The sequence below is a fragment of the Mus musculus genome, chromosome X (genome assembly GCF_000001635.26).
Source record: "Mus musculus strain C57BL/6J chromosome X, GRCm38.p6 C57BL/6J".
Lineage (NCBI taxonomy): Eukaryota > Metazoa > Chordata > Mammalia > Rodentia > Muridae > Mus > Mus musculus.
The window spans coordinates 20,548,349-20,565,450 of record NC_000086.7 but is presented as its reverse complement, the minus strand read 5'-3'; the positions used below and the strand labels follow the sequence as shown (position 1 = coordinate 20,565,450).

The 17,102-nt window shown below is 40.4% G+C and overlaps 1 protein-coding gene across 2 annotated transcripts; it reads right to left on the bottom strand.

The window, feature by feature from the left end:
* Positions 1 to 3,361: 3,361 nt before the first annotated feature.
* Positions 3,362 to 15,685, bottom strand: Rgn (regucalcin). 2 transcript variants are annotated; one of them, XM_006527572.3, is made up of 7 exons: positions 15,605 to 15,685; positions 14,910 to 15,088; positions 12,949 to 13,131; positions 7,724 to 7,939; positions 5,965 to 6,096; positions 5,320 to 5,474; positions 3,362 to 4,016 (listed from the first exon to the last, which is right to left on the bottom strand). In XM_006527572.3, exons 2-7 carry the CDS (start codon positions 15,070 to 15,072, stop codon positions 3,966 to 3,968), a joined length of 900 nt encoding a protein of 299 aa, XP_006527635.1. In that variant the 5' UTR covers positions 15,073 to 15,088; positions 15,605 to 15,685; the 3' UTR covers positions 3,362 to 3,965. The 2 variants fall into 2 exon arrangements, with proteins under 2 accessions (XP_006527635.1, NP_033086.1); NM_009060.2 differs by having other exon boundaries at positions 3,364 to 4,016; positions 15,578 to 15,633.
* Positions 15,686 to 17,102: the final 1,417 nt, after the last annotated feature.

The window sequence follows — 17,102 nt, the reverse complement described above, 5'->3', positions numbered from 1 at the left end:
AGTTTTAGGAGACTGATTGAGGTGCTGGGAAGATAGCTCAGTAAAGTGCTAGACTTATAAGCATAAGGATCCGAATTTGATTGGAACTCACTTTAAAAAGCTACACATGCTGGTGTTTATAATCCCAGCATTGAGGAGTTGGAGACAGGTGCCCAGTCAACCTAGCCTACTTGGGAAGTTCTAGGTCAACAAGAGACCCTGTCTTTTAAAACAAAATCATTACTTTTGTTTGTTTATTTTTATGTGTACAGGTGTTTTGCCTGCATGCCTTTGCACCATGTGCATACCTGGTGTTTGAGGAGGCCAGAAGAGGTCATTGGATCCCTGTGACTGGAGTTACAGAGGATTGTAAGCTACCATGTAGGTGCTAGGAATTGAACCCAGATCCTCTAAAAGAACAATCTCTAAAAAAAGACTCTGTCTGGGCTGGTGAGATGGCTCAGTGGGTAAGAGCACCCGACTGCTCTTCTGAAGGTCCAGAGTTCAAATCCCAGCAACTACATGGTGGCTCACAAACATCTGTAACAAGATCTAACGCTCTCTTCCGGAGTGTCTAAAGACAGCTACAGTGTACTTACATATAATAAATAAATAAATAAATCTAAAAAAAAGACTATGTCTTAAAACAAAAGTAAAGAATGTGGATGGTGCCTGAGGAATAATACTCAAGATTGTTCTCTGAATTTTTGAAAAATATTTTTTCCTTTTAGGTTTATCTATTTTATGTATATGAGGGTTTTGGCTGCATGTGTATATATGCACTGTGTGTGCTGACAATGGAGGTCAGAAGAGGGTATTAGATACCCAAGACTGGAGTTACAGATTCTTGTACAGATGCCACCTTGCAGATACTGGGAATTGAACCTGGGTCCTCTGCAAGAGCAGCAGGCATTTTTAAAATTTTACTTATTTTATTTATATATGAGTATACTGTAACTGTCTTCATACATACCAGAAGAGGGCATTGGATCCCATTACAAATGGTTGTGAGCCACCATGTGGTTGCTGGGGATTGAACTTAGGACCTCTAGAAGAGCAGTGCTCTTAGCTGCTGAGCCATCTCTCAAGCTTCAGCAGCAAGAATTCTTAACCACTAAGAAAACCCTCTGACTCTGTTCTCGTTGCCTTAACTGTCAACTTGATGCAGTCTAAACTCACTTGAGAAGGGAGTCTCAATTGTGGGTTGCCCAGATCAAACTGGCCCATGGGCATGTCTGTGGGAAGATTGCCTTGATTGTTAATTGGTGAAGGAGGGCCCAGTCCAATGTGGGCCGTACTTCCCTGGGGCTATATAGAAAAGCTAGCTAAGCATGAGTCTGAGAGTGAGTCATCAAGCAGTGCTTCTTCACGGTTTCTGCTGTATCCTTGACTGTGAGTTCACTCACTGGTTAGAGGTAATGCTAAATGGAACAGCAAGCAATCCAGCCTTCAACTTCCTGCCCCGACTTCCCTTCATGATGGGCTGTGATCTGCAAGTATAAGATGAATCAAATACTTTCCTCTCCTAAGTTGCCTTTGGTCAGGGTGTTTTCTTGCAACAGAAAAGCAAACTGGAACAACGACTGACCAGGAAAGGCATAGATAGTGCAGATATTAATGCTTGTCATGCATGGGTGGAGGCTTCCATCACTGGGGAAATGATTATAATCTCTGTCTCACTAGACTGTGTTTCCAGATTTGAAGTTTTAGAGAGGGAAGTTGGGCTAAACTGGCCACTTTTCCTTGAGGTCTGTTGTTCAGGATTTTCAGAGTACTCCACCACAGTCCCTAGAGTTCCTCTGCCATTCCACTATGCTTTGACCTACCTCCTGGGCAGAATGAGTGGCTTAGGCTAGGTAACTGTAACGGGGATAGATGTCTCGTTTATGCTTCTTAGACAATCCCTGATCTCTTGAGTTTTCACAATGAAGTTATGTTGCCCTCTTTGCATATGATAACTTTTGCATATGATCTTTGCATGTGATAACTCTGTTGCTATGTGAATTTCCTTCATTGAAGAATAAAGATCAGAAAGAATCAAGTAGAAACCAAAAAATATGCAGACAAGAGTAGGCATAGGTAGAGAAGGCAAGTCTGGGCTTCTGATGTACCATATTCCCTCAAAAGTCCCAGTAAGGAGGCCTTTGCAGATTGGGCTTGAACCCAGCTCCTGACCTGTATGTACATACATACCAGATGGAGAACTGAGTTAAAGCTGGACCTCCATCCAACTCCAGCCTAACTGCTGGGTGGTACATGCACAGGACACCTGAGCAAAGCTTATGAAAACTGCAACTGACAGTGAAACCACGACTGCAAGAACTTGTGGCTTCAACCTGACTCTATAGGTTCTCTATAGAAACAGACATCAACATTCCTCATAAGATTTTAACAAGATCCAGTCTCACATGCAATATTCAAAATGCCCAGGAAACAATCCAAAAATTACTCACTATATTAAACAATGAATTGCCTAACTTAAGTGGGGAAAAGATTACCAATAGATGTCAAGAGTAAGATCATGCAGGTTTTGGAATGATCTGATATATAATTATACAACAGCTATTACAAAAAATATTGAAAAGGCAATCTTGAAAATTCTGAGAAGAAATATTAAAATGGGCTGAAGAGTGTAGTTCAGAGCTATATCTCCAGCCTGGCACTACCCAATTTTAAGGTCAATTGAAATTGAAAGGGAGAGAAAGCAGATCAGTTATATTCTGGGGATGGGGCACAAGCCTGCTGAAGGGCAGAAGAAAAGAATGATAGGTGGGCACCATAAATATTTGTGGATAGTGCAGATTCATTTTGTCTATGTAGTTGATATGAATATATATGACACACATATGAATATATGACAACTTTGTATACTTTAAATATGATCAGGCTAATTATAGTGCCAACAATATTGCTTTAAAAATTCTTTCCAAGATAGGCATGGTAGCACACATTTGTAATCTTAGCACTTGGGAAATGGAGGCAGGAGACTCAGGAGTTCAAGGTCAGTTCACCTACATAGCAAGCTCAAAACCAACCTGAGCTACATGAGAGAAACCTCATCTCAAAAAAGGAAGAGAAGGAAGAGAGGGCGGAAGAGAAAGCAGCAGCAGCAGCAAGTAAAATGGCTTAGCCAATAAAGGCGCAACTTGAGTTCAATCCCGTCAACCCATGAGTCCCATAAGTAAGTTGCTCTCTGATCAATTTACACACGTAAATACAGAGGGGGAAGGGAGAGGGAGGGAAAGAGGAAGGGAGGGAGAGAGAGAGAGAGAGAGAGAGAGAGAGAGAGAGAGAGAGAGAGAGAGAGAGAGAGGAGAGAGAGAGAGAGAGGGAGAGAGAAAGAGAGAGAGAGAGAATGTGTAAAAGTAAACAATGGAAAGAATTCTTTGCAATGTGATGCATTTATTTGTATAGCCACTAGGTGGCAATTAGAACCACAGATTGTGCCCCAGGGTTTGAATAACATCTTCTGCCAGTATTTTAGTTTGTAAAATAACACACATGAAAAGTCACATAATCATTATAAATTATCATTAAGTTTCTATGCATTGATTTGTTTTGGAAGCCTTATGCGCAGCAAATATGGAACACAGAAAAAGAATGGTCACAGTCCCATTTCAACCCCCAGAGCAATTTGCCATCATCAGGCTGATTGATAGTTGAACTCCCTGTTGCATTTCTACAGAATTGCTTTTAATAGAAGGCCTAGAGTGTGTTGTCAAAACCACTTGTCATTCTCTGGGGAAAATCTTCGACCTTTAAAAAATTGTAAATAAAGGAATCCAGGGATGACACTCTTCATTAATATGCTATGCCCTAGGTTTATTCAACCAGAGCCCAATCAAAGATGTAAATTAAAGCTTAACCATGCTATAATATCACCACCTCATTAAAAAAAACTAAATTGAAAGTTCATTGATTCCAGTCCCTTAATTCTTCAGTTATCTTCAAAGCTTTTTCTTCTGACAGCAAGGAAGAGCTGCAGTTCACCCTGCATAGGAATATGGGGCAATTCCTTTGACTCCGAGACCTGTTATCTGTTGAGAGAAAAAGAGTGGAACTGATAAATAGTCTTCAAAACCACTGTTACAAAGCCAGGCTTGGTGGTTCATACTTATAATCCCAGCACTTGGGAGGCTGAGGCAGTAAGACTGCTGTGAGTGCAAGGCCAACCTGGGATATATATATATAGTGAGACCTTGCTATATACAAACCATCACCAAACAAATTGTGATTTACATAATATATCTAGCTACCTTTAACAACCCTGTTTTTTAAAAAGTATTTATTTATTTTGCGTATATGAGCACACTGTTGTTCTCTTCAAATACACTAGAAGAGAACATCAGATCCCATTAGAGATGGTTGTGAGCCACCATGTGCTTGCTGGGAATTGAACTCCGAAAGAGCAGACAGTGCTCTTAACCACAGAGCCATCTCTCCAGCCCCACCCCACCCCAGTTTTATTTTCTATCATGAAAAAGAATTAGCTGACAAGCTATTATATGATTCAAGCAGTCATTCACATACATGCTGGACCAATAAGCAAGCACGCACATTGATAAATAACAATTTATTCCTATCATTTTCTCATCTGCCAAGAAAAGTGTTTCTATTTTTCTACTTTTTTGGGGGGGGTTGTTTGTTTGTTTGTTTTTTGTTTTTTGTTTTTTCAAGACAGGGTTTCTCTGTGTAGCCCTGGCTGACCTGGAACTCACTTTATAGACCAGGCTGGCCTCAAACTCAGAAATCCGCCTGCCTCTGCCTCCCAAGTGCTGGGATTAAAGGCATGCGCCACCACGCCCAGCTTATTTAAAAAAAAACAAAACCAAAAAAGATTTACTTATTTTATGTATGTGAGTACACTGTCTTCAGACCAGGAGAGGGCATCGGATCCCACTACCGATGGCTGTGAGCCACCATGTGGTTGCTAGGAATTGAACCCAGGACCTCTGGAAGAGCAGTCAGTGCTCTCAACCCATTGAGCCATCTCTCAGCCCTCAAAATGTGTCTTTTTAAAAATCAGTCTTTGTTGTCACAAAAATTGTTTAAAACCTACAAATCTCTTTAGGACATCAAAACAATCAGATGATTTTACAAATTCTACTGAAACATGAAAATATTTTTAAAATACTGGAAGTAAGCCAGACACGCGCCATCCTGAACTTTATAAAGTGTATATTTGCAAAAACTGAAATAATTGAGTTTAGTGTGATTAGCTTAACATGATAAATGGAAATAGTTTTTAGATGTTTGCAAAAGCACCGTTCAATTTTTTTTTAACAGAATACCCTCCACAATGCCCCTCCCCCACATACACAGAAAAAAAGGCCATCTCACCTTGAAAATGTTACCAGCATCAGGCTGCCTCAAAAGGCCTTCAGCATTCAACCCATCCCTGGCACAGGTCACATACATTTCAGAGTAATCTTTCCCTCCAAAGCAGCATGAAGTTGTTTTATCAACAGGCAACTTCACAGTTTGCAGTCTTTTCCCTAAGGCACCAAATAAATTATTAAAAACTTAGTTCTAGAAATTTCCAACATACATAATGCTTTTGGACCATTCATGGATGATAGGGATGGTCTAAGAGACTGTGGATGTCAGAACTCATCCCTTGAAGAGAGTTAATGTAGGCTGAATTTGACATGGCTTAGTATTCACTATGTAGCCCAGGCTGTATCAAATTCACCATCCTCTAGTTTTAGCTTCCTTACACTTAAGTTTATAAGCCACTATATTACCTGGCTCCCATCTATGTATTTATTTAACTTAATTGCCTTTTCTGACAATTGGGTTTTGGCAGAGAAACTTATTTCCACAGGAAAAGAAGTTTTGACGATAAATTCTGGGTTATAGCTTTTACCTTTATTTCCTAAATCATTCAGTTAAGACCACTAATATGGCTCTAACTGTATTAGTAATGGTGTCTAGTACTGGTGTTTTCTGGAGTGGGTGGGATCTTCTATTTTGCCTCCAGCCTACCTGTCTCAGGATCCAGGCGAATTACTCTTCCTCCATTGTAACAGGCCACCCATAGCTTTCCCTCAGCATCAATGCACATTCCATCTGGGATTTGTTCATCTTTTTCCATCTTGTAAACAATTCTGCGGTTGGCTGTGGTTGAAAAACAAAATCAAAACAGGACCAAACAGTGGGTCACGCAATGCTGACAAACAGTGCACTCTCAAGCTGGTTATAAATACTGGTCACTTAACAAAGGATTTCAAATACATGGTTTGGAATAGATTTACTCCCTTTTGTCTTTATAAAGTTTTAAATGTTTTCTTTCCCTTTTACTTCTTTCTTTTCTCTTTTTCTCATTTTTCTTTTTTTCTTCCTTCTTTATCGCAGTTCTGGGGATAGAATTAGGAACCTTATGGATGCTAGACAACTCTTCTATCGCTAAATGAAATAAAGCTGATTTATTTAGAGACAAAGTCTCATACTACATCCAAGGCTGTGGTATTCATTGTGTAGCTCATCCTGTCTTCAGAGTCTTAAAGTAATCCTTTTGCTTCAGTGTTAGGATCAGCCTTGAAGGATTGGCCACCATGAAGTCAATAGGTAGCTCTCTGAGGCCAACCTCAACTAAGGTTAGGCAAACTCATTTCAGACATACTTCAGCCTGTGATTAGATTACTATATTAGTTTCCCAAACTCCTACTTTGACCAAATGTAAGATCTATAAGGCAGCTAAATGGTACTATATGAACAATGCATGCACAAAACCTTGGGAGATACATATTCTTTTTCTTAATTTTTTACAAAAATCAAGAAAGAAGTATTTAAAGAACTTGCTTCTTAAAGGAAGGGCATTCTAAAACCCACAGGATGCTTAAAGAAGATCCACAGCATCTAAACAATGACCATGCAAAGGGAGGGGAGCACTGGAATTGCATCTCAGTGCACACACTAAGAAATGAGTTTGATCCCCAGCACCTCAATAAACAGTGCAGAAGAGCAGCCAGCTACAAAATTCAGGTCATTCCAGCAATCAGATTGAAGTATAATGGAAAAATGTTAAAGCCATGTGCAAGGAAATTGGGTAAGAATAGTCATAAAAAAAAGAGCACTACATACTTCAAAGCAAAGCATCTGTACTGGAATAGTTTGCCCTTGATTAAATCTACATAAAGTCTTGTGATTTTTTTTTCAAGTCATTTTTATGATTGGTTTTGCTCTTCCTGTCTGGCACTTTTCATCAAACAGTTTCAAGGTCTCCCTTCTAAATTCTTCTAAATAATTTCTTTCCTCGAAGTTTCCAGAGATGGCTCATTTTACAGAACATTGATGGAACTGAACCAACCTGGAAGCACTTTTCTGTTATTTTTCCATTTCAAAGGTTGTTCATTTGCCTGTGAATACTTGCCTATGGTTAACTAAAGATCAAATAAGACTCAGAAACTAAAAGTTTCAGTCTTCCCCTCTTTTATCACATTCTCTTGTATAGTTTGTGCCTTTTGGCACTGTCTGATAGGGCAGGATCCATTCTCTAGGGAGGCCCTTTTTAGTGATAGAAAGGAAAATTCAAGGCCTATCTGCACTGTCTAGTGCAGCTACAGTGTTAATCTCAATTACCAGACTGGAGACGTATTGAGAATCACAGTCACTGGCAGCTTAGTGAAGTCTGTGCCATCATCATTATATTGGGAAGTCCTCTATTTGACAAATAATGACATTTTCACATGGCTGAAGGAGATAAAAAAATGAGTGGTATGAAAAACAATAAAGATGTTCATACAAATCTGTCCTGTTTGTAGGTCATAGTCAAAGGCATCCACAGTGTAGGACAGGCTGTCAATGTAGTAGAAGATTTTATGGTCCAGGGACCAATCCAAACCATTGGAGATATCCACTTGGTCAAAGTATTTCTTCACACTGTGATCAGGAAAGAGGGAGTACAAGGACCCTTGGTGCCGCTCAAGAACAGCTGGGGCCGTTTCCTCAGCCATGGTACCTTTGGGAAACAAAAAACCCATTAGCTCAGCCCTGCAGATTCTAACCCTGCACACAACCCCATCCTTTTTCATGAAGGATCATTTTCGTTATTTAAGTCAAGAGAGTTTTATACAATCTTAAATTTAAACAGTCTCTTAGATGCCTTTTAAAGATGGCAACTGTCTTTCTTATTAATGCAAGTGAAAATCTGCCCAAAGGCTTGGTGTGGTGACACACATTTATGATATCAATACTTCAGATTATGAGACAGGGTAGTGAATTTGAAACAGCTTCTATGACTTTGAGGCCCAGTTACATTACATAACAACTCCTTGTTTCAAGTGCGTGCACGTGCACGCACACACACTTTTAGCAATTTAGAGATATGGTTTCAAATAAGGAGTAAACATGTACTAACCTCATCTTCTCCATCTAAGCACAAGTATAGAAAGCCTAAATAAAATGCACAGTATAAGCCAAGTTTGGTGGTCACCTGTAATCCTAGGCTGAAGGAGGAAGACTAGGAGATTGAGGACAGCCCTCAATATGTAAAAATGTAACCCCTTAAAAGATATTTATGGCTGGGTGGTGGTGGTGCATGCCTTTAACTTGGGAGGCAGAGGCAGGCAGATTTCTGAGTTGGAGGTCAGCCTGGTCTACAAAGTGAGTTTCAGGATAGCTAGGGCTACACAGAGAAACCCTGTCTCAAAAAAACCACCCACCCCCAAAGAAAAAGAAAGAAAGGAAGGAAGGAAAAAGATATTTATGGGGCTGGAGAGATGGTTCAGCCATTAAGAGCACCAACTGCTCTTCCAGAGGTCCTGAGTTCAATTCCCAGCAACCACATGGTGGCTCACAACCATCTGTAATGGGATCTGATGCACTCTTCTGGAGTGTGTCTGACGACAGCTACAGTGTACTCACATAAATAAAATAAATAACTCTTTAAAAAAGATATTTATGAATTTCTAGGCTTATCCTCAGCCTATATAAAATAGATCAGATTGTAATCAGCACTCCAAAGGTTTTGGGAGCTAATGGGTAGAACTTTCCTACTCCAAATTAGCTTACAGGCACACATATGGAACAGATCCTCCTTGTACCTAATGCAGAGCAGGTTAGAATGACTGGCCTTCTTCCAAACACATATGCTGCTTCCTGAAATAACTATAACACGTTCTAAATTATTTAAACAATGTTCAGGGTCTCACAGCATAATATTCATAATGTCTAGGATTATTTGGTATTATAATTTGGTGTTGAATATCTTCAAAAGTCCATGTGTTAAAGGCTTGGTATTCTGGGATGCTGTGGCTCTTTAAGAGGGTGGAACCTATTTGAAGTTTTCAGATTACTAGGAGAATGACCGTAAAAAGGATTGTGGAACACTGGCCATGCTGTCATCCTTTGCTTGCTGGCTTGCAAGGTGTGCAGTTTACCACACATTCTTTTGTTGTTGTTTTTACTTTAATTATTTAAGTTATTTAATAATTATTATCATAATAATTATACCGATTAAAATTTAACTAATACAACATGATTAATTATAATTATTTAATTTATGAAATAAATAATTTTATTTATTTACATTCCAGACATTATCCCCCTCCTGGTTCCTTCTTCCATAGTTCATCCCATTCCCCCTCCCCTTAGCCTCTGAGAAGGTGCTGCCCCCCCCAACCCCCTACCCTAGGGCATCAAGTCACTACAAGATTAGGTTTACCCTCTCCAACTAAGACCAGACAAGGCAGTCCTCTGTTTCTTATGTGCCAGGGGCCTCGGACCAGCCCGTGTATGCTCTTTGGTTGGTGGCTCAGTCTCTGGGAGTTTTGAGGGGTCTGGTTAGTTGACATTGTTTCTACCACACATTCTTAACATAATGTGTTGCCTCACCAAAGGCCTAAATAAATAGGATTATTTGATTATGGACTGGAACTTTTGAAAACATGTATCATAATAACCTTTTCTCCCTTCATAAGCTAATTGTGTCATTTATCTCATTATTGTGACAGAAAGATGACTGATAAAGTCAACAGCACAGAGAATGGTGGATGGTCCCATCAGTATAGGAAATCAACAGATTCTGAAAATTATATGGCCCAGATGTTGGAAGGCTTTGGTAAAGATTAATGCAAATAAAAAAAAATTATAAATTGAAGTGAAGAGAACTCCAAATAGAAAACATTACCACAGAAGTAGAAGATGAGAAGAATAACCAAACAAAAATAGAGAGTGCACTGGACTAGCTCACTAGCTGAAGAGTGTTGGCAAGAACAAAACATCAGAGTAGCCAGTACTAGATCAATAGACGTCAGGCAAAGGGAAAACCAGAGGGAAAACACCTTGGAAGAAAAAGGAACAGAGCCTATAGCCAGGGGACAGCAGAAGGGCTAATACCTCCTGGAGAAAAAAAGTGCAGGGCCAAAGTTTTTCAAAGATTATGTGGCTCAAAATTCCCCAGATTGGATAAATATATAAAAGCTTTCAGTATATTTAAGAAGATGAGCACATCTAAAACACAGCAAACAAGAAGAAACTCACACCTAACACAATGTGATCAAATTGCTGAAAACCAAAGTCAAATAAAGATGCTTGAAAACAGTGAAGGAAAAATGACATATAACATATGGCAAAAACAGGAGTTACAGATTCAAAGTGGCCAATTCACTAATAATACATAGTAATTCTAAATGTGTGTGTTTACTAATGGAGATCTAAAATACACAAAGCAAAATTTGTCATGACTGTAAAGAGGTAGAAAACTATTGAATTACATTGGAAACAATCAATTTCCTTCTCTCAGTGGTAGACAGAAATAGACAGAATGTTGGCAAAGGCATAGATAAACTGAAAGCTGAGTGTTACCGATGCTTACAGAATGTTTGCCCAACAACAGCAGAGTATGCATCCTTCTCAAGTGCTCCATTCACTGAAGTCATTATTCTTTTCAGTATTCATGGAGATACACTTAGATGTCATTGATCTCAGAAGCCAGAGCAGACTCTGATTAGAGTGAAGAAACCAGAAAGCTACTATTTCATACTTCATTTTGAAAGAAGAAGAAATAAATTACAAATAGGAGAAGCAAAGCTGGGTGGCAAGAGGACATAGTAGATCCTCCGGGAGAGGATGGGTTACTCAGCAGTTTCTCAAAGATCGTTTGCTAGCTACTTCACAGGAAGAGATGGAAGGACATATGAAAGGACATTTCTTGTTCCTTCTTAGGTTGGCCTTTATAGCCCAGGCTGGCACTAAACTTACAATGTTCCTGCCTCTGTTTCTTGAGTGCTAGGATAACAGGTGTATGACCTCAAGATCAGCTTTATAGGGCTGGAGAGATAGCTCAACGGTTAAGAGCGCTGACTATAGCCGGGTGGTGGTGGCACATGCCTTTAATCCCAGCACTTGGGAGGCAGAGGAAGGTGGATTTCTGAGTTCAAGGCCAGCCTGGTCTACAAAGTGAGTTCCAGGACAGGCAGGGCTATACAGAGAAACCCTGTCTCAAAAAACCAAAAAAAAAAAAAAAAAAAAAAAAAGCACTGAGGTCCCAAGTTCAATTCCCAGCAACAACATGGTTGCTCACATCAATCTGTAATGGGATCTGTCTGAAGACAGGGACAGTGTACTCTTATAAAGTAATTTTTTTTAAAGATCAGCTTTATTACTCTATCTGGCAAAAATTATTGGAAAAGGGACTCTCAATGGGTTTCCATCTTTAATCTTTCAACTTACTCTGGGTGATATCTGTGGTTTTACATAGTCCAACAAGATGGGGACCAGTATATAGCCAGTTTCTCAGATCTCACCTTCCTTTTGTGGTGCTAGTGAGTCACCATAGGAAGAGTGGCATTAGACAACAACATGAGAAGGCAGTGTAGGAAGGTAAAAATAGAGATGGTGAATCAGCTTTGGCTAATTTCCAGAGTAGCTGTGATGGGAAGTAAATGAGAAATACGTGTGAAATTTTCAACTAGTTAAAAATCTTTTAAAGTTATATATAGTAAGATGTGGTGATTGATGTGTGTCTATAAGCTTAGCATTTGGGAGCTGGAGACAGTGGGATGTAAGCCTGGGCTGCATAGCAAATTTAAGGGCATCCTGGGTCTCATAACGAAGCTCTTTTCTTAAAACAACAAAACAAAACAGCAGTTACTATGTAGTGGAGGAATGCAATAGGACCTTAACATCTCCAATGAGCAGTAGCAGGACAGTGTGTACCTCCAAACTGGATGCCCTGGGAAGGATAGGACATCACTTCCACAGTAGTCCAGCCAGGAATGTCTAACATCAACCTAATCACAAGGAAACATCAGACATCTCCAAAATGAAGAATGTTCTATTATTAAAGAGGGTGGGTGGGACCATATTCTTCAAAAATGGCAACACCATAAAAGAGGGGGAGGGGAACCAAGGAAATCTTCCATATTAAGAGGATGAAAAGACAAGTGCACCATGTCATTCTAGAATGGATTCCACACTAGGGGAGAAAATTCCAGAAAGGACATTATTTGCTCAGTTGATACAACAGGAATATAAATTTATTGAATCAATGATAAACTTCCGTAAGTTGCTTACTATATTGTGTTCACGTAAGAATATGCCATTTTTACCAGGCACCGTGGATTTCAAGGTGAGTTCAAGGCCAGCCTGATCTATAGAGCAAGTTTCAGACTAGTCAAGTTTGCATAGTGAGACCCTATTTCAGAAAAAAGCCATTTTCCTTAGGAAACATACACCCGCACATGTGCACAAACACACACAGACACACAATTCTGGAGAGAAATGGATTTAGATAGAGTGTATATTAAAACAAGAACAAAATGTTTACAAGTAACTCTAGGTATGGACATATATAGAGATGAGGTGTTCATTATATAGTATTACTTTTTGTGATAGAACACTTGTCTAGCATATATAGTTTTTTGTTCATTCATCCCACAGCAACATACACACACACACACACACAGACACACTCAAAGCAAGATTCAAAGACAGCAAATAGGGGCACAAATAAGAAAGAAATCATACCAGCAAAGTATCTCCCAGCAGGATCCACCTTCCCATCATTGAATCGATTATTTTTCTTATCTTCATCCACCATGGCTAGGACAAATACTGATTGATTTTCCCAGTTCAAAGCACAGAACTTGGTTCCAATGGTGGCAACATAGCCTCCCAACTGTCGAAGTGCCACTGAACTGACTGGGGCATCTGCAGAGGCAAAGTCAACAGGTAAGCTCTGGTGGCCCTGTAGCACAGAGGTCATTGTGTCTTGTAACATCTCTTAGGAAAGGGGTCCAGTTAGTACCATTTTCAAAAGGTCCTTATTTTTAATATATTTAATTATAAATTGTTTCTAATCTCTCAAATATTTTTGAAAGTATGCATGTGGACTGCAATGAAAAACAATCTTTATATCTCTTAATTATATTACTATATTTTTTACTTTAATAGTTTAGTTTATCTGGTTTTAATACTCTTTCATGCATTTAAAAAATTCTTTTTAAGTAGAAAGAGATTACCAAAATTTCACAGGAAATACATTTATCTGAATTTGTTTAGAAACATTTCCTAAGCACCCCATGAATGCTAAATTCTCTTAGCACAAAGCCCTGCTCAGAAGTTGATGCAAGCCTTTCAGAGCCCTGGGAATATGCAAGACCCTATAAAGGACCTTTTTAAACAAGGATCCTAACTATGGCCTGAGATATCTCCTGATAGCTTAGCCTCTTGAACTCCTGCTAACACACAAACCCTTTTTATGAGTGGGAAGCTTTGCAGATTAGGGGTAGGAATTTTGTGAATGCTGGGAATGAGGGACCAGGGAAGGAAGAGGCTAAACATTTTCTTTGGAGCTATAAACACATTGATAGGTAAATTAGATGCTGCTCCTAGTAGCATTTGAGAAGTGGAAGCAAGAATCTGTGAGTTCTACATCAACCTTGGTAACTACATAGCAAGTACTTGCCTTATAAAGAAAACAGATGACCAGAGTTCCTTCCTCAAAATTCATAGTGGAAGAAAGACTCCTAAAAGTTGTCCTCTGACTTCTACACATGGTGAAAAGAGTAAACTCCTGCTAGTTGTCCTCCGACTTCAACATATGTGCCATAGGACCAGTACTTCCCACACAGACAAAATCACTTTTTTTTTTTTAAGCTACGTTTAGTCTGGGAATGGAATTAGTGGTATGTACAAACTTCTGGATTCAATCCCCAACACCAGGAAAAAACAAGCTTTAAGTTGTCAGTTGGATTCATGGGAAGATACCAGAAACCAGAAATTCCTGTAATTTGGGGAAAATCCTGGTATCTCTTCCCATGAATCCAATAATAAAACCAGAAACTTGTTTGTCTACTGGTAATCACACCCAGCCTATTGCTTTGAGCCATAAAAAAGCCCTAGAAACTCCTTATCTTAAACCACAAAGCTCTCTTGGGAGTCCTGTCAGGAATACCACAGTTGTGCAGTCCTGGTTGATGCTTTTGAAGCCTAAGAATTCTTTTTCACAAAGAAGTGAGTGATAGATACATCTTACATCCGTTGTTGGTTTTTGTTTTAAAATGGTGATTTTGGCCTAACCAGGGTAGATGGCTTTTGCTGTGCTATTAATGGAGTCTTCCATTCTGGATGCTATCATCGGAAGTCAATCAGGAAAGAAACACTATAATACCTAAGCATCAAAACAATAATGTGGCACAATGAGCATGAGTTTGCCTGAGGCCTAGCATCACAAACCAAAACAAAGAAAGCTAGGAACGTTATCACCCATACAAGAGGATGAGAAAAGCATGGAAGAGCCATCACTTCCAATTTGAGTTCAAGTGAATCACACATGGAATCACAGACACAGCCAACATGGTTTCAAAGCATTTTCAGTTGGGCTTTAACCAGAAAGATCCAGGACAATGACAAGCAGGGTGATATTAGCCCCTGCACTGGGAAAAGATGGCTCACTGCAAGGAAAGCAGCTCAGTTTTCATACTTACCCACAGCAACTCGCTGCACTTGATTGCTGACCGTATCCCATCGACAAATAATCTTTGAAGGGATATCTACAAACAGTAGCGACTGTGACGCTTCCTCCCATACAGGAGACTCCCCACACCTGTAGTTCTCCCGTAAAACACATTCAACTTTGATGGAAGACATGGTCACAGGAAAAGGACTGAAAGAAACAGAAAAAAGGCAATGCAGTTGAATGGAGCAAATTTAGTAGAGATGGCAGGCACATCGTGAGGTGTGGCTCTGTGCGGGTATAGTTTTCACAAATCACAGGTTAGCAGCAATCCTGCATTGAACGGTTCTATCTGCACTATGTTTTCAACATCTTAGACAGTATTTAAAACTTTGAGCAATAAAGGATTTTTTTTTAAGTTAAGGAACACTCAGTAGCATTTCTGTACACTGTAAATTCTGACTTTTATATGCACTGAGAAGTCAAAAATGTTACTTGTTTTATTATAAGATTAATTTTATCACAGCCATCTGGGAACAAATGGAAAGCTCCCTTAGGTATGCCAGTATTGGATCAAAATAGACAAGTGGATGTAGTTCCTCAACTCCCAATCGGAGCAAGGTGTACAGCAAGACAGGAGGTGATTGTAGGAAGAAGGAGCTAATAAGACATGACATGAAACGTCTTCAGTCAACTTACCAGTGAAGTTTTTTTTTTTCAAGATACCTTTAAAATAGTAGACAAAGGAAAAACTCCACTATCCACACCTGGGCTGTAATGACTCCTGGCACGCTTGCTAGCCAGTGCTTTTTATGGCAGCACTCTGACCTCCAAGGGGTGGGCAGCTCCCTCATTGGTGGCCCCTCTGGGTGTCTGCAGGTTACCTTTTCATGCTGCCACCTCTCCCTCATTCATTGATGCTATTGATTTCCCTGGGGGGGGGCGGGGGGGGGGAGCAGCCAGTTTTAGGAATGTGTACATCAGTGATAATATACTGAATTAAGTTAACAGCCAGAGGCTTGGTATATGGCTGAGGTATGTAGCCTGTTCCAGGCCCTGGGATGAAGAGCTGGCACTGTCCCTATCTCCAACCCCAACTCATGTTCATTTTCAATTCAGATAATGGCAGGTATGAGGGGCATTTTCCCCTGGGATGTATACAGTTGCTTGCTTGTTTTGTACTGGTAGTTCTGGGATAGAACTAGGACCTTGAATGTATTCTGCTACAGAGCTATGCCTCCAGCTCCACTGGAATAGATGAACTCACAGCCCCCTTAGTTGTATCTTGCTTCCTTGCATGAGGCCAGTTTGGCAGGGAGCCTTGAACCCCACAGGCAAAGAACATTCTATGCTTGGACTTTAGGCCAAAGACCAGTGAACTGGGAGAAAGAAGAGAAGAGAAGAGAAAAACTATCAGGAAAAAAAAAAGAGAGAGAGATCAGTCAAGAATTCTCCCTTGAAGGGGAAGGAACTTTGCAGTCTACCCCAGTAGACATTAGCTGATGGAAATTGCCAGCACCTTCAACGGTTCCCCCAGGGGGTCTTACTGCTTTGAACTAGGCAGTCCTACACATGGGTGGGCAAATGAATCCAAGGAGGAGGGGGAGGAAAATAACTTGTGGTTTAATGTTTCCTTGAATAAACTGCATGTTTTTGGGAATATAGCTCAGAACTGTCTCAAATTATTAACTACCAGCGCTGTAGCATTTGCCATTTTCATTGGCTGTTAAAAATTGGCCCAGGCTCCAAAGGGCTTTCATGCTATCAATCGTAGATAAGCCCCAAGATCAGATGTTGGAGTTTTGCAATAGCTTAACCCCACAGTTTGTCTTGCAAGCGATGTGTGTGGAGGGGTGGGGGCAGTGCTGCCAAAGGACCTGTTTCTACCAGGAATTCTGGCTGCAAACTGGTGGCTTGGGCGGGGCGGGGTGGGGGGGAAGGGTGGTGATAGAGGACTGATAATCAGGGGTCCGCGCTGCAAGTGAAGTACCTGTACCAAAAGGGTAACACTGCTGCAGCCTCCAGGGGCAGGGGACAGTGACAACAATGGCCGAACTCTGGGAAGCTAAACTCCCGCTGCCTTGCTCCTGCCACGGGGCTCACTGGCTACTCACAGAGCAGTCTCAGCGCCGGATTGGGGTGAACAAATCTAGCTTCCCAGGGGCCTTCGCCCAAATCTAGCTTCTTCATCTTACCCACCAAGACGGTCCTGTCCCGGTTATTC